Source organism: Lampris incognitus, chromosome 8 (genome assembly GCF_029633865.1).
Source record: "Lampris incognitus isolate fLamInc1 chromosome 8, fLamInc1.hap2, whole genome shotgun sequence".
Classification (NCBI taxonomy): domain Eukaryota; kingdom Metazoa; phylum Chordata; class Actinopteri; order Lampriformes; family Lampridae; genus Lampris; species Lampris incognitus.
Genome location: NC_079218.1, coordinates 29221530 through 29240081, shown reverse-complemented (window position 1 = coordinate 29240081; position 18552 = coordinate 29221530). Strand labels below are relative to the sequence as shown.

General features: G+C 39.4%; 1 protein-coding gene across 3 annotated transcripts in view; it reads right to left on the bottom strand.

Moving 5' to 3' along the window:
- Positions 1–411: 411 nt before the first annotated feature.
- The window catches only part of thoc2 (THO complex 2), a 57428-nt gene continuing 39287 nt past the window's right edge, over positions 412–18552 (bottom strand). Inside the window, exons 23-38 of one of the 3 annotated variants that reach the window (XM_056285377.1) lie at positions 18232–18507; positions 17652–17793; positions 17222–17379; positions 15619–15747; positions 15358–15489; positions 15013–15197; positions 14087–14262; positions 13794–13896; positions 13102–13481; positions 12725–12783; positions 11119–11154; positions 5492–5623; positions 3329–3392; positions 3083–3225; positions 2622–2698; positions 412–1409 (exon numbers count right to left, since the gene is read on the bottom strand). In XM_056285377.1, the coding sequence (XP_056141352.1) occupies positions 1382–1409; positions 2622–2698; positions 3083–3225; positions 3329–3392; positions 5492–5623; positions 11119–11154; positions 12725–12783; positions 13102–13481; positions 13794–13896; positions 14087–14262; positions 15013–15197; positions 15358–15489; positions 15619–15747; positions 17222–17379; positions 17652–17793; positions 18232–18507 (2220 nt within the window). In that variant the 3' untranslated portion in view covers positions 412–1381. Of the gene's footprint in view, positions 1410–1914; positions 2699–3082; positions 3226–3328; positions 3393–5491; positions 5624–11118; positions 11155–11595; positions 12784–13101; positions 13482–13793; positions 13897–14086; positions 14263–15012; positions 15198–15357; positions 15490–15618; positions 15748–17221; positions 17380–17651; positions 17794–18231; positions 18508–18552 lie in introns of those variants that run through there. The other 2 variants (XM_056285379.1, XR_008810626.1) reach the window with 2 other exon arrangements.

Below are 18552 nucleotides of genomic sequence, written 5' to 3'. Positions count from 1 at the left end.
GAGTCGCTTCAAGTAACCTTGGCGGTCGGTGGACCTCAATATATGAAAGTCAGTTTACTGTATTACCCGAGATAGATTAGTGACAAATAAGGTACGGTCACAAAACGGTGAAATCTGAAATTGTCCCCGAAATGCACTTCACATTTGTCAGGTCAATATTACATTGATTGAAGTACACCAAGTATCAATGTAGATAATCCAAAGTAGAGCGTGTGATTTTTCAAGTCCTGTACATTTACATTCACATCTAAGGTACCCATTTGACAGCAGCCTGAACCAACGCCTTCTACGTCCAACGTCAGTTGGTACGTCTGTTTGTACGTCTACGGTGGGGCGTGGACCTCCAATAACTGCTCAGAATGAAAGAAGAGGACCAAGTGAGATCAGGTAGAGACAAGATCAAAGTGACACTCTAAGAAAACTATCATTTATTGGTTAAAAAAAAGCATACACTCGTTGAGTACAGCAGATTAAAAACTCCAAAAAGTTATTTCAAAACACTTGTATTTGGAGTACAGTTTTCAGTTGTTTTTTTTTTCTTATTGATTTTGTTTTTACAACTCTATATTTGCATCAAGAGTGAATTGACATTTTATAAATTATGTAAAAACCTGATAACACAAAGTCACAAAAGGACATTGTTACGTACATCCAAGAAAAGCAAAAAAAAGAAAAAAGAGGGGAAAAAAACATGACATGACTTTCTGTAACCCTCTTTATTTTTTGTACACATAATATACAAACTGGTCCTTTGTATCATTTCACTCACCTATGCCTAAATTCTTGCTCAGATTAAAAGTAAAAAGAGAAATAAATACACAGATATCTCTAAAGGATATGAGGTAAGGGCATGTTAACTCTAATAAAACAAGCAGAAGCAAAGCCTGATGGTGCAGAAAAAAAAAAAAAGAAAAAAAAGAAAGTTTTCCAAGAACGGGATTATTTAATGCATAACCCCATGCTACCAACAGATCATTCATTACAGTAACCACTTTGATTTGAGCATTTCGTGATTCAAACAGCACATTGTGCCCATATTGAATAGTAAAAATAAAACGAATAAAAAACTATTTCAGTTGTTTTACTGAAATACATAAAAAAAAAGAAGAAAAAAAAGGAGAGCTCTGAAAATTGATATACTACAAATAACATCACTTGCGGGCAGTATACTGAAAAAACAGGCAAAAATTAGCATACAAGTGAACAACGTGGTAAAGACAGGGTCAAAGTCATCTTGTGGATAAAACGCACAGCTTCTTCAGTTCTGTTTGCAGTCCGTGATGGAAGGAGAGAAAAGAATTTCAAAATACTGTACCCAATGCTGGTTGGAGAATTTTTCACCAAGATGATTGTGCCTCACCCTTCACTGTGTTAGTGCACATTATCTGTGCTTGTCGGATGATTTATGAGTGGTACTGTTAAGGACAACAATGAAAAAAAGTTTTTCAAAAACTCATCCTGAATTACTGACTCTGGTCTACAACTGAGCTTTGTCGAGTGGATCCGCTCGTGTAAAAAACTCCACACACTTGAGTAGCACTGGGCTGCTGAGGTGTCTGGAGTTATTGTTCCAAAAACGTTTAAAACAAACATTTAAATAAAGTAAGAGATTCGATTCAATATCACACGACTTAGACTTGAGAAATGTTTTTATTCTTCTTACTTTAAGCTGTCAATTGGTGGGTACGGTTTATTTTATGGTGGCCTAACATTTGACGGCGCGGACGTGATCCGATCTAAGATAAAGACACAATTGATGAGAATGCATCACTAGATAAAATGTAAATCCAAAAGTTACATAATTCTATCAGTGCAAATGCGATGTGACTTGTGAGTTGTGGTGGTCTGCTGTGGCCCTATGGCGACACATGGTTAAACACTGTGAAAAAAGAGAAAATAACTTATGGACACAGGTCTGAGGTTAGACCAACTCTGTTTACAAACAAGCCTGACTTGCTTCTTAATGCAATATTGTGCCCCTTATGACTGGGCACCTAAAAGATTTGAGTGTTTACTGCATACACTGGATACAAAGAAAAAAAGGAAGCAATTTTCCTTTTCACTTTTTAATAGACAAACAGATGAAAGCCATGTCTGACCTTAAACTAGATTCCTACAGGACACTGATGAACATCAAAAGTATAAAGGCTCCATGTGTCCTTTTACAAGTCATTATTTTCTTTCTTTTGTACAAACAATGAACAAACTTAACAAAATCTAGCAATCATATTATTATTATTGTACTTAGTGATTTTTTTTAGTTATCTACTTAGTGATGTTTGGTGTGACAGGACATATCCATGGCCCAGTAGGCCACCAGTATTAAATACAAAGTATGGGAACACTAGCGAAATGACATTGTGAATGCTTTTGCGCAAGGCACCTTATCTCCAAATTTGAAATGTGGTTTAGAGTGCAAGACTACATTTGTCCTGGGCTTCTCCCAGATGTGAGTGTGTAAGTCTAGGTAAATTATCTCATTAATAAAAGCAGCTAAACCACAGGTTGGGTGTAAGTTAAAATAGGCTTTTTACCCCACTTTAGGGTTCGCATATTAAAATATTCATTGTAAACACCATAAAGTGCCGATGATTTTGATCTTTTGGTGCATTTAAGGATATTGTTTTTTCTCTTCCTTTCCACTGGTGCTATCCCTCTTCTCTTTCTTGTCTGATTTCTCTTTATCGTGCCTGGACTCCTGCAACACATGGAGGGGAAAAGTATATGTAAATTATAACTGTTATTGGCAGGGAAAGATTCAGTGAGACCAGAAACAATGAAGATGCATGCCTCTTTCCTTGATACACTCTACCTGTAAGACAGCATTACAACAACATATTTTTGGAAGAGCAAGTCATTATTATGACACTTACAATTACTTCAACAGATGCCAGTAATAAAACCTTTTTATGTACACATGGCCAGTATTAGGCTCCAGCCTAATAGCAGAGGATAAACAGCAGGATAAACGTTTTGGATAATGGATGGATGGATGGCCAATATTAACAAAAGAACCAATACAATAGAGATGTGTGGGCATGTGAATATATTTGAATAGCATACATTGGAAGCTTAAACTCACCTTTTTGCCTCCAGAGGAGGTTCTTTCAGGTTTTACAGACTCGACCTTCTCTTTGCTGGAGGATTTGGATCGTTTGCTCTTCTCTTTTTCAGCAGAAAGCGGTGAGTCAGAAGGACTAGTGCTCTTGCTAGTTTTAGAAGAATCTGCAAGAGCAGATAACATTCATTTTAAACAAGTGCCTTTGCATAATACTTGCTGAGATCACAAGACTGATTAACTGAGTGAGCTGTGTTGAAGAGAACTTACTAGTTCCATTTTCATCCTTTCTACGTTTGGAGTCTTGGCTCTCCCGCTCACTAACAGTATGGTCCTAGAATCACAGAAGGCAACACAAATTTATGGTATGATAAATGTCTCAAATTAGCACCTTGCATTAACCTATAGTCAGGCTAACTGATTATTAGTACTGGTTTAGAACTTATAATTGGGTCATTAGTACTTGGGCTTAAGCAAGTATTCATAACGTAAGAATAATAATTCCAAAAATCATGAATTAGCACAAGCAAAATACCTCATACCAGATATTGATCATGGCTACAAAAACAAGCTTATGTTTTTGATACTGCGACAACATAGTTTATATGTCACAAATGTGATTTTTTTTTTTTGGACGATAAATCCACTCTTATAAAGATACTTTGATGCCGTTTCTGAGCACATTTTTAACACGGGTGGTTTGAATTACAACCGAAAGGTAGATGTGGGTTTATGATTTCATAGCTATTGCCTACTGAAATTCAGGGCGGTTGTGTGGGTGTGGCTGGGTGGGCTAAACACTGGGGCTAAACCGTCTGCCACAGAAAAACGAGAAATTCACTGGTGACAACCCCCTCCCTGCTCTGTCGTCACTTTACAAAAAAAAAGAAAGAAAAAAAAAGCAAGCAACGAGACCATCGACAGCAGCTTTGAGGTTGAGGATGTGGAAGTGGAAGACGATTCCTCTTTCTCGGTGGAAGTTGACTACTCGCCTCACGAATATGTTGCTCAGCCAATACAGCTGTATTCCTTTGAGCCAAAAGGGTGCGTCTCTGCTTTTATAGCGTCCCACTATGGACACGCCCTCTATATGCTAATGAATTTGTGACGCGGCAAGTTACCACATTTTCGCCAACCGGAAATCAGTTACTCGACCGCCGATATCCCTCGTATGGCAATAAATGTGATTTTAGGGCTACCATTTGTCTCATTGATCACATCCACACTCCTTACATCCATTAACAACAGGAAAAGTCGGATTTTGATGCAAGTATCTCTTTAATATACACAGTTTGCTCATAGGGCTGCCCACTAAGATGAAACTTATTTGTTGCCTGAGTAAAGTTTGTGTTACTTTCTTTTTTTGGATTTTCCCCCCTTTTTCTCCCCCATTGTACTTGGCCAATTACCCTATTTTCCAAGCTGTCTCGGTGACTGCTCCACCCCCTCTGCTGATCCGGAGAGGGCTGCAGACTACCATGTCTCCGCCGATACATGTGGAGTTGCCAGCCGCTTTTCACCTGACAGTGAGGAGTTTCACCAGGGGGACGTAGCACGTGGGAGGATCACGCTATTCCCCCCAGTTACCCCTCCTCCCTGAACAGGCGTCCCATCCAACCAGAGGAGGCGCTAGTGCAGCGACCAGGCCACATACCCACATCCGGCTTCCCACCCGCAAACACGCTACCTGGATGCCCCAAGTGTTTTGTGTTACTTTCAATGCCGAGCTGGACTAAGCTGGCATGGAAACCAAATGTTTCTGTGGATGTAGTTTTAGAAAAAAACAAAACAAGATGAAAACTCAAAGTTACCAGGCACTGAAGAAGCATGGAAAACTACAATGACGGTAATTCATTGCAAATGAAAAGAGGTAAGAATGAAATGTATCCCTTCATATCTTCATGAGGTATCCCATTTGTAATTAGCTTTAAGATGCATTTCCTTCAGAAAACTAACCACAATGGGAACACAATAGTCACCCAAAGCTGCAGTGGCAAGTTAGCTGAAGTGAGCCTCATTATCTTATAGACTAAAAATTTAGCCTCAAATGAGGCCATGACATGAATAAACATGAGTGTTTGTACTATGCAAGTGAAATCTCAGCAAGAATATGGCTTAGTAGAATAACTAAGAAATTATAAAATGATCTGTTCACCCGAAGAAGAGCATTCGGCGTTGCTCTTTGTCAGGCAACAGTCTTTGTTGCTTTCTAATAAACAAGGGAGCTTATGCTCCAGGGCGCAGATTATATCATCATTTCTTTGTCTTCATTGTATTCCTTATCTAGCGTCTGTCCTACTCAAGTCTGGATGTGGACATAGCTAATTTTGTGTTTTACTTGGATCCCTTCACACAAAACTATTATGACAATCAAGTGTTAACACAGGTAATGAGGATTAGTCTGTTATTTGAAGAGCCAGGCATCTCACTCACTCTCTTTCTGTCTTTCCGGTCCTTCTCTTCCTTCTTCTCTTTGGCTCTCCCCTGTGCGTTCTCTGAGTCTTTCTTGTCCATCTCCCTCTCTCTGCTCTTGGATCGCGTAACTGAATTGTAGGTGATGTGGTGCTGTAAGGACAGTTATATATACAGACAAATATAAAAAGACATTAATCCTCCTAAAATACCGAGACATAGGTAGCATTTACCATCATGTAATGCATTGCTACCCTAAAGACTACAGGAAATCCATAGAATAATGGGGGAAACAGGCTTAAGAACAATTGCACCATGGCTTCAGGAAGAATTCATCCCCCATTTAGTATTTTGCTTTTTTTTTTTGCAAAGTCAAATTAAAACTAATTTAAATTGAGTTTTTCAAAGTGTCCACCATCCCGGCAAACTTCTCAAATTAATCCAAAGGAATTGAATCAAGTGCAACTGGACTTGGTTATATATCAGTGAAGACGTTTCGCCTCTCATCAAAGAGGCTTCATCAAAAAAAACCATCGCTCAACAGAGGAGGAGGTCTGCGACACCACCTATCTCCCACTTACAATGCCGTCCTTTCATCTCTACCCAGGAGACTCAAAAGGTTAGCCTCCAAGAACAACAGTCAGTCATTAACGGCTCCAGCGACTCATGACCACTGAATGGAGCACTAACGAAGTCGAAACTAACACCTCCAACGACTGTTGTTGCTAAACATCAGAACACAAAACAGCCATTGACATCAATAGCTCTGATAACGACTGTCGTTGCTTAACATCAGAACACAAAACAGCCATTGACATCAATAGCTCTGATAACGACTGTCGTTGCTAAACATCAGAACACAAAAGAGCCATTGACATCAATAGCTCTGATAACGATTCCAAAGTGGCTACATATCTGAGTTTCATCACCAGCCAGTCAGACTAGCTTGGTCTAGTCAGAGAAGCACGAACTGATGAAGCCTCTTGGATGAGAGGCGAAACGTCTTCACGGATATATAACCAAGTTCAGTTGCACTTGATTCAATTCCTTTGGATAACTATGACCTGGATGAATGAGAACATTCACACACATGTCTCTTCTCAAATTAATCCGTCCTTTCAACTACATTATCCCACAACTTTTACAAAAAAATAAAGGTGACTACATGTTGACTGTGATGAATTATCCATCTCAAGCAAGTCTCGAGTCTGTGCAAGATGGTTTTCATACTATAATGAAATGAATGAAAACCAATGGCTGCCTAGAAGATAGGAAAAAAACACATTCAAAAAATGTTACGGTATGCTTTGGAAAATTGTTGGAGGTAATGTAAAGCATACAACATTTGTCGTAAATGGGTGAAAACCTTCAAAAACACAATTTTGGTCCTTAAAGATGTAATCCATTACTTTCTAATATCAAAAACCCAATATTTGATATCTTTTTCCAGCTGGCATTTTTATAGCAACAGTCATTCAATGTATTAGCATTATGTAATTACTCCTCTATGTGCTATTTATTACTGGTGGTTGCAGGGTACAGCAATGTAATGGTGCCTGCACAGGAAATGTATCAAGTCTGCTTCAAAAGGAGAAGAGGAAGAAGGAACTTGCACGTCGAATACGGTACAGCAAGCGATAGGCAATAAAATACATACCGTATTTCCCAGACTATAAATCGCCGTCCTTTTTTTTTTTTTTTACTCGTCTGACTGGTCCTTTGACTTACAAAGCGACTTATGCAATGTAATGTTGTCAGACAACTACACTGCATTTCATGTAAGGCCACTAGATGGCACTCCATAATCTTGTGACTCGATTGAAAATACTGTACCACCATAAAAATATGACTAATACACCGAAGCAACTAATACATATTTTTCCTCGCAACAAAGCATTTTTTCGCTGAGTGATACTTATACTCCAGTGCGACTTGTAGTCCGGGAAATACTGTATCAAAACATTATCCAACGTTTAATTAAGTTTAATTGTTTGAAATGGCTTGATATATCGCACAATATTACGGTGTGGGATAATAGTGTTGAGCAGCCCTCTTTTCTCCAAAACACCCACGTTACTGCTGGATTTTCTTGCTGGTGTTACATGAAAATCTGACCATCGAAAATTGTGTCCCACATGTGGACACTTTCTGCACGTTCACATCACAATCATTTCCAATAAGATGCTGGGATTTGCTGTATGACAATGAACCATCGTGACCACCAGATGATTTCAAATCCACCAAAACTAAAGAAATTAAGGAAACCACTTTAATGTTGAAATTAATGCTGGTATCTATGCGTCATCTCAAATCTATTAATACTTTTTTTTACATGAGAAATGTAACGCATAATTGAAAAACTAATGTTTTTGCGTCATAAATGTACTGCATGTTAAGCGCAATAAATTACTTCAACGTATTAAAATTTGGAGGTGTAACTGGAACAAAATGTGAAAAAGTTCAAGGTGGGGTGAATATTTACTGAATGCAATCTATACAACATTTCATGATTTCATTAGTCAAAAATGGACTAATGGACAAAAGGACAGCATGTTGTTGTAATGGAGGAGTTGGATGCACCTTCCCAAAAATAAACTCTTACTGTGGTGCAGGGGTCGCGTTAACCGAATATTGTCCATCATTGACCAATTTTTTTTTAACAATGACGGAAAAATCTAAAGGCTGTCCGTCATTTGACCGATTAAATTCACATGCAACATTGTCAATAAACACACGCAGACCACCTGTTGTAAACCCCACTGTCCTTGGTGGTGATTGTGCATCATTAATTAGCTCTGCATCTTGTCTTCCTCGTTGCCAACTTGTTTTAAACAAGCTAAGTAATTTAAACTAGCTAAGTAATTTAATTTATTTTAAATTGTTTGTTCATATTTTAACTGTCGGCCTAATTGTCGAATTCCGTAAAATTGCATCGTTCATATTTGCTTGTTTATGCTCAACAGCCGCGGCGGTGTTAATTAGTGTCCCCATATTGTTTATTGTTTTTCCGCTGTCACTGCAGGGGAAAATCACTAACTAAAGCTGTTTAAATTCATTTTCTGCCCATTCTTCTTGTTAAATCTGAGATTCAGATAAATTAGACTTTACTGTAAAAAAAAAAAAAAAACCCAAATCATTCATATGGTGACATGAAAAGAGTGTCGGTGTCTCGTTTGTTCCTTTTTTCTCTCTTATAAATGCATAATCTAAGTTTGTTCTTCTGTCTACATTAGCGTTATTCTGCATATTAAATATATTGTGGTCGATTGTTTTTTAAAATTAAATGCTATTAAATAGGCTACATTTCATTAAAAAATTAAAATTAATATGACGGGTAATAATTGATGATGACCGAATTTTTATGACCCGGTTTGTCATCATGACGGACAACGAGAAAGTCTACCGTGACCTCTGCTGTGGTGCTAAACCCTAAAAACATATACTTCAAAAACCACATCCAAGGATGTAGGGTAGCACTCATCAATTTGAAAAAGGTGCCTCATTTTCACCAATTTATTTTGGCCAATTGGTGAGTGCTACCCTACATCCTAGGATGTGGTTTTTGAAGGACAGGATGTTGTGTTTCTGTAAAGCCCCTTGAGGCAAATTTGTAATTTGTGATATTAGGCTATACAAATAAAACTGACTTGATGAAATATTTGAGCCATTGGATAAATAATAAATCCGTTTTATCAAGCATGACAATCCTGAAAAAAGCTACAGCTCTATTTGGGCAATCATCGAGCTTTGGCAGGTGTGTAATCACAGGTGGTTAAGAAACAACAGTGATGTACTTAGTGGAGCGGCACTACTGAGGATGTGTTTTCTGGGGTTTATTTTGCAATTGCTATAGCCCAGATCATCAATTTGTAAGAACATGTTCTATCATCCCTTAAAAACTGTTAAGCTTGTTTCAGTCTTTTCATTTGTCCTGCAAAAATGCTGAGACTGAATGGATATTTAAATAAAATTTGGCCTGCAACTGGTTACATTGACAGTTTCCCAAGTTCAACAGCCCTAAAAACTGAGACCTAACAATCTGTAAACCCTGTACATGAAATGGAAACCATTCACTTGTATTTAGGTTTAACAGATTTTAAGCTTAATAAATAATGCCCATTATGTACAACAACTGCAAATGCACAATCCAATATCAAGGAAATGCATTTGAATTTCAATTTGGATATAGAAAACACTAAGGATTTGTGGAAACTACCACAAATTTGCTCATGGTTCCAGTTATTTTTTGACAGCTAAACATCTGGGACCCTTTAAGCATATATCACACATTGGTATTTTCCAACCACTGTTTACGCAAGCATTTCAATCAAAATCCTCAATATTCCTTGGGTTCCTTTTCAGAGAAGATAATGCCTCTTTCTGGGGTGGGGAGTAAGGTGGGTTAAGAGGGTGTGTGGCTAAAATTGGGGGCATTGAGAAGTACCTCTGACTAAGACGGTTTGTAATCTTTTCTTAGTTTCCCCTCATTGGCTTCAGACTACCTTGACATCTTTGGTACAGCATCAGGGTAGGATATTCACTCCTGCTCCAGTGCAGCAGGAGTGAATATTTCAACCAAAAGAGGGCAGCATGACTGATTTTTTTTTCCCCCACCTATGAAAGTGGCTTGGTGGAATTATCTTCGCCAATGATTAAATTATGTTTAAAATCTATGTTTCATCAGCTGGAAGGCATGTACACGTCTAGAGCTCAGAAACTTTAAATGCTTTCATAATACATGACATGCGTGGGCAGCAAAATGTGATCAAAGCGACAAAGACAGTCAGAATTCTGCTCTTTTCACACCAACGCTTGCCCCTCAAACACCCTCTGGTTTTTCTGATGAATGTCTGCTGTCATTGACACACACACTTATCTTTGCCATGAGTTTACAGGAACACTGAACTCAATACTAAAATTCACCAAATCTCAACTCACTAGAACCACCGATAAGTTGAAGGTAACTCTAAAAAACCCTCTAAAACATCCTCTATTCAGGTGTGCCATTGAAACAAATGAAAGAGACAATTTAAAATCTAAAATGGAATATATATTGTAAAGTTACAATCCTGAGGATGGTAGATTGTACTCACGCCAATAGTGTTACTAGTTATTGCAGTAACGTTTTAAAAAAATCAAACTCCCAGATTCATTTGAAATTAACTGTGGAGTCGCCAATGCCATTATGTCAGCATCTTTTTCTGTAGGAAAACAACTGAACACGGTTGTTTAGTGATTGATGTCGTAGTGCCAGCTGATAAAAGGTCGTTAATCGGAGAGTTCTGTCACATCTGTTTGTTTGTCACAGCAATTTTGCTTCTTCTTCAAACTTGTTATTAGCTGCCTAATTCCACCATATTTGGCTACTGTGGCAAAGACATGAAAGGCTACACATTGCATTATTTTCCCAGAAAAAGTCCTACCAGACTAACCATAAAACAAACTAAAAAAGTGTTTACGATATTGATATTCATTCATCAACTATTGTTTTAAATGCATAAGCAATAGAGACAGTATCAAAAAGGTTATTTGTTTGCTTATAAATCTTCAGGACTGTAACTCTAACAGCAGTACAGAGTCTTGGCACCTGGATAATGAGAGCAGACAACATGTTCTGATTGGGTATGTGTAAAAGAGTCAATTCAAACCTTGGATGCAGAATCCTTGGGTTCGTTGCTATTGTCCTGTAGGAATGAATGGAGATGACAGATGAGCTGGGAGGGGGGTGGGTGAGTTGTCAGACAGCAGTAGGGAGTCGGAGGAAGGGGTGTTGGGGGGTGGCCGGGCCAAGAGCATACGTCTCCCTTGAAATATGACCTTCGAGGGCTAAGGCTTGGACAAACGTTATTACATAAAGGAGTGTTTATAGGCTCAACATCTAGAATGTCAAATACTTGAATAGAAAAACCCTGAGCAGATGAGATTAATGAAATCTTATCACTACAAAAAAAAAAACATATCTGGAATTTTAGGCAGCTTAATACAAAGGCCTACGGTGCAGCTGGTATTTAAATACAGCTAAAGTGCAAGTGCTGTTAAGTGTTTTTTTGTGTGTGTAAGACATATCACTCAATTCTTGTGTGCTTGACTGCATCCCTACATAGGTAACTGTTGCTGTCACTTACAGTTCTGGAATGGATAAGACACAGGGAGCCTATTTCTCAGGTGGAAGGGGAAAATAAAGACCTATCACAGGCTTCCAGTGGTTTGGGTAATGCTCCAGTCGATCAGGCTCCTCCCACACTTTCCCTTACTCTTTCATTCGCTCTCATTTTCTCTCTTTTGCTCTTTGTAGGGACAGGCTGGTTTTATTTTCCTCTGCATTTTTGGCTGACTCAAAATTGTTACATCCGTTTTCTCCATCTGCCGTGGTTGCTGGTGGCTCCGGTTTTCCTCTGCATGCACGTTGGGAGGTGGCAGGAATGTCGATGCTGACGCTGATGGGCAGTGGTTGTAGGGATAGCGTTGTGGGGGGCACCATGAAGGACTGGCTGCATGCCTTGAGCTGAAGCGAAGGCTGCATGCAGGATGTTTTGGACAAAGCGAGACAGAAGTGGGGACAGCTGCAGAGGCAGCCGAACAGCAGAAACCACGCTCCTTCAGCACAGGGGACTTTGCTGGACACATCCTACTCTTGTGCTGGATCCTGGCACATCCGAGGGAAAAAGTGAAATACGATGCAACTCTTCAAACAGGAAATCTCAGATTGCGAGAAAAGACCAAAAACTTGGGGGAAAAAAAAAAAACCATCTTGGGAGAAATTCAAATTGTAAAATACTGCTTAGTAGGAAAAAAATCTTCTTAGCTGGCCATTGGAGAAGGGGAAAGCTCCTGCTTTGGTGAGCTACTTTACTTCAGGCATTTCTTTCAAAAAAAAAAAAAAAAAAAAAAATACCCCATTGGGAATGTAGAAATGCAGGAAAAAATATCTCTTTTTGAAGGCACTACGACAGCTTTCGTTAATACGAAAATATATATGAATATTTCAATGTGAAAATAATCAATATATACATTATTCTCTTGACTAAGTCCTTGAAGGGGTTTCCCCTCCCCAATTCAGGAAAATATTAAATTAATGTCTATGGAACGCTTTCCAGCTCCCAAGGCTTTGGGGTGGGGTTTCCAGATGCCATGCCTGTACATTACAGGAACTCTCCGTGGTGATCTTGAGGGTCGATGGAATGCGCAACAGTTGGGAACACTCCGGCAGACAGAGAGGAAACACGGGCATAGCCTTCCTCAGGCCATACTAACCTTAACAGTCGAGGAGTGGGACGGTGAGGAGTGACTGTCGAGCTTTCGCCTTTTGTGATCTATAAAGAAAAGATGGCCAGAAATGATTTTTGTTAATTTGGGCTGCATATTTCATAACCCCCTGAAAATAGACAAGGCATAGATGAGGCTGTGAATCTGCTGATTTTTGATGGCATAGGTGAGGAGTATGGGAAAATATGAAGATGAACAGTATAATAAATACAGAGACCACAATGACATAAGGTGCAGGTCAGAAATACTTATTTCCACACATTTCTCATACCAGTTTCAAACCGTAAAATAAAAGTTTTAATAAATGTCGCAAATTAAACACAATATGGAGACGACAAAACGGAAGAAAAAAGGGGACACCTCACCCCTCTCAGATTCAGCAGACTCTGATCTTGGAACTGGTGACTTGAGGGACCCGGCTACTGCGCTCCTGTCACCCTTCTCCTTGCTCTTGGACTCCTTGACGGTGTCACGCTCCCTGGACGGTTCCTTGGACTCCCCGTTGCCAGCCTTAGCCTCTTTACTGTTCTTCTCCTCGGCTTTCAACTTGTCTCTGTCTGCCTTGGGCGTCTTCTCCTTACCCTCGCGTACTGCCCGCTCCTCCTTGCCTGCTCGCTCGTCCCTCTGCTTCTCCCGGCGGGTTTCCCCCTTGGCCTCAGGAGTGTTGCCTGGCGTCTTCTCCTTCTTTTCTTTTTTCTCCTTCCCACTCTTCTCTTTGTCGTCCCTCTCTTTCACAACTTTAGTGCTGAAAGTGGAAAATAATTTGTCAATTACATTTTTCAAACCTCTACACCTGAACAGATAAGGCAAAAGCTGTCAGTTTATAACACACTGAAGATGACTACCAAGTTTTCAAAGTCTTCATTTATATATATTCCTTTTAAAGCATCAAATTATACTGAACTTAAGACTGCATGTGTCCCTTACATCCAAATGGACAAAATTCTATTGAAAACAAGAGCTTTAAAAATATTTTAATGAAATTCACTTCTTCGATTCATTAGGTACAATAGTACCACCAACAGCTGTGCGGCTTGTGACTGAGCAGTATAAATACCTGTTGAGAGCACCATTTCCATTGCTGTTGGTTGCTTTGGCCGCTGCGCTGCTGGCTTTGTTCACTGGCTTTGTGGTCCCTTGAGATTTGTCCTTACACCGATCTGTCAATATAAAGCATTAACTGTATTACTGCATTGTACGATTAAGCAACTTCAAAATTTTGATAATTTTACATGACACATAACCATATGATCCCTGACAAGCAGAACTGTATTACCCTGTGGCCATGATTCCCAGAAGCTTGTGAGGCAGATGCAACTTATACCGATCGGGATGAAGGTTGCCACTTACCTCCATCCTCAGATGCCCCCTCCTCTGTTTTGCTTGTGTTGGTGGCAGGCTTGCCTGTGCTGCCAGGACCATTCTGTTGATTGGCAGGGGTGGCACTGCGCACTGACGGCTCCTTATGATGAAACTCATTCTCAGGGACCATGTGCACCTTCCGGCTTTTCAACTGACCTGAATAACTGTGAGACGCATAAAGGGTTTACAGCAGGCAAGGGCAGGAAAACCAACCGAACTTTGCACAGTGCAACAAGCACACCTTCAGAGAGAGGGAAACGGAAACAGGTTTTATCGGTATTGTGTCTTTCAAACAAGTAGCTAGTGTAGTGATTAAGGTCAACTGTGTTCTCAGCGATATGAACAAGCAAAGGCAATTTCTACATCCCTACAACCCTTGTAACGTTACAACAATAAATTCCATATGCACACATTCTTACATGGGTATGGGTTTGTATATGTCAGGACTTCACACATACATCTCATAAAACTAGAGGATAAACAGTTTTTGAATTGCAGGGATTGCATAACATCAAGTTGGCCAAGAGACGATTTCATAGTCATTGTAAATTTCAAACCATTACCCAGGTCTCAATTAACGCTAACAAAAGATAAACAGACTGCTAGAAGAATTTGTTAAAATAATCACTTAGAAGCCAAAAACTAACCACACACAAGTAAGCCTGGAATATAGTCACCTAAACCCATAAAGTATCTTCCTTAAGAACAAAGGTGTGTATAAAGCATCCGGCCAATCAGTGCCTGCAACTATCTAATGCAACCTCAAAAAATGAAATCTGTGTGATGCCATTTTCCTTAGACATCAGCTTCCCATGTCTCCATGAAAATAACACGTTAAGGCATGTATACATGTTACATTAACTATATGCTCCCCAGAGAGCTGAACAGCACACAGTGCTGGTGGCATGTGTTACCCCATGGCCAAGGCATAGAGATCTGGCCTCTTCTCCTTCTCCTCCAGACAGATCTTGTGGACACGGCATTCCAGTGCCTGGCCCAAGTTCAGAACCTTGGGATAGCAAGGCAGGATCTTGGTGAGCACAATGAGGATGTTCCGGATATGGGTGTACTCTCCTGTCTCCAGGCAGTGAACAGAGGCCTGAACAGATGAGGGACAGGGCTATGATTATGAACAAATTCCACCCATTTGAACACCTTGCCAGACAAAGGATAGGGAGTTCTCACTGAAAAGACAATTTTCTCAAAAAAAAAAGAAGCAAAGTATATCCAAAATAGCTCTAAAATAACAGGTGTCTCACTTTAGTCAGCATGTAGTGCCATTTATGCACCACATGCCTGAAGTTCTCATAATCCAGCTGATCTGCTTTATTCCCTCCATCAAAACCTGTGGCTCTGAAGATGGTCAGGAAGCCTGGGTAATTGCCACACTCCTTCAAAAGACAAGAAGAGATGGATCCATTGCAAGTTTATAGGGGTAATACCTTACTATTTACATTCTATCTGTACATCACATAATGATAGGAATCAAAAAATTTAGAGAGGGTACAGCCGCTGCACACCTTCTCATAGATGGCACGGTCGCTGTGCCAGCGGGTCACTGTCTCCAGCATACAACAGAGGAAGCGTCCATAGCGCCGAGACTCATTCTCAGTGCAGCTTGCCACTGTGTAAATGATGGCAGAAAACACCTGAAGAGGAACACAATATGGCATGGTTAAGAACAGCACAGACCATACATGGATTCCTTATTAACAAAGAATCGATATAGCAGCAAGACCTTCAACACCAATATGTGTTAAGACTTTACAGAAATGTTCTTATTGAGCCAGATGTATCAGCTGCCCATTAAGGCCTAGTCCACACATACATGGTTATTTTTTAAAACATAGCTATTTCTATGCGTTTTGGCCTTTCATCCACACACAAATGGCGTTTTAGGTCACTAAAATGGAGAATTTTTTTTAAACGTCTTGTTAAATGCAGATTTTTAAAAACTCCGCTTTCTGTGTGTCCGTGTGTACATGTAAAATTGAGCGTTTAGGAAATGATGACGTCACACCTCCATTCACACATGCACTAAGCAGCAACTTTACTAAAAAAATAAAATTGAAAAGCACCATAGCACCTTGGGCCAGGTGTCAGAAAGGAAGTAAAAGTGAAAAAACAAATGTCAAATAACTATAAATAAAAAAATTATTAACTACTACTGCTTTTCGTTTTAAGTCACTACCACCAAAGGAAAATAAGCTCACTCAGAATGTTCTTCTCTGGTATTTGACGTATCATTGATGTAGACTTTATCGCCACCTACTGGCCCAGCATGATTGTTTGAGCGTTTGTAGTCAAATTGTGTTCTTGTGTGTATGGACATATTTTGTAAAACGAAGGGAATGTGGACAGATTTTTTTTTTTTTGAAGGGGGAAAATATCTGTTTAGAAAAATATCCGTGTATGTGTGGATTAGGACTAATATATATATATATAAAGCGTTTTTTTCCAAAACAGTCAATGGTGTTGTGTTGTAAGTGCTCAACTAATGAGGAGCAGAATATCAACACAGAAAAAAAAGTTTTAATGCACTGCAGTACAGGCCTGATGAGTGCGATATATATACACACACACACACACACACACACACACACACACACACACACACACATAGCGTTTTTTTCCCCCGGAAACTGTCAATGGCGTTGATAAAAGTACTCAACAAATGAGCAGCGGAATATTAAGGTAGATGTAAACTTTTAATACATAGTTCTGCTATGTATTAGTTTTTTCCTACATCTATCTTAAATATATATATACGTACACACACATATATACATATACACACACACACACACACATATATATATATACACACACACACACACATATATATATATATCTCTATATATATGAGTGAAGTAAATTCTTTGAGACAGTACAAGCCTGTTTCATAAAGAATTTACTTGACTCACTGGATTATTTTGCTCCTTATTTGTTGACCACTTTCCCTATCGTTGAGTGTTTCTTTTAAAAAAGTTATATATATATATATATATATATATATGTGTGTGTGTGTGTGTGTGCGTATTTTATAAAGCTGCTACATAGATAGTGTCGTTAATTTAGCTGTATTATATAATTTAACTGAATTATTATGCAAGAGTGTTTTACCCTGTCATAGCACAAAAGAGTGCAGAAGTTGGGTGCTTTCTGTTGGTGCACCAACTCCACAAAGCGGGCACAGTACACAGCATCAATGGCAGAGAAGATGCACCGTGGGAAGAGACAGAGCTGCAAGAACTTCGTGATGGTCTCGTTTTTTGTGGATTCTGTAAGGAAGTTAACAGATATGAGCTGTAATACTGACAAAGCCAGGAAGCATAAGGTGGACTAGAATCAGCTTGCGTTCTTATCAACATTGCACTGGCTAGATCCATGTCTCGACGACACTCAGATTTCTAAATGCTTTAATGTAATCTCGTCAAAAACTGTGACACGCACACAAGCCAAAACCTGGCTAAAGCCTTGTCCAGAATTCCACTGCCAAGTATCTTCATCCTAAACACGAGGGACCATCCATGTTTAACTAATTTGTACTTACTTGCCATTAACCAATTGTCCTTCTCCAGTTTGAGGCGGTGCAAAACCCTCTGTACGTGCTCCAGCTGCTTTTTCTCCTCCTCCTGTAGCTTGTCTTGCAGGGCTGTGCAGCGCTCTTTCTCCTTCTTTTTCTTATTCAGGGGCTATAGAGGAAAGAACCCGCAAACACTTATAAATACAAATCAAAGCCACAACTACTTGTAATTCAAGTAGAACATCTTCTACAGTTTCCACCATATGCAACAAATAATGTATACAAGACAATCTTTGATTTTTGTTAATAATTGATTCAAACTCCCTTCGTTGATTCTTATTCATTTGCCTAACAGTTTGGCAATCTCTTACAATATCATAAAATGGTCAAAGGAATGTTGATAGGCCAATATTGCTACTTAGCCTGGGTCTCTTTATAATTTGTTGCTTATAATTTTGGTGATCTAGGAATGTAGCATACTCTGCAAAGGCACTCATCCAAAATTACAATGCAAAAGAGCATCAGCTAAATGTCTGAAATGTAAAAATGGTAATGATGAACATACTAATGTAGGTTATACAGTGCTGGCTGCAGACAGGCTACTCACTATCTCTGGGTTCTCCTCTATCGCCTTGATCTGGGCCTTTAGCTTGTTTACTTCACGTTCGTACGCAGTATGAGGCACTGCCAGGTCATACATGGTGAGAGACCAGAATGTGGCGTAGAACTGGGGTCGGAGGTCATCCCAAACCCTGGATGGGTGGAGGGAAACAACAGCCTCATGCACTGGTGCCATCACTTGTTCACAAGCTGCCACATACTTGTGTACTTTCTGCTGTTGCCGGTTTCCTTTCTCTGCCTTCTTCAGCTCATCATACTTGGACTGTTTAGAGAAAAATAAAACAACCCATTAAACTTCCATGCATTT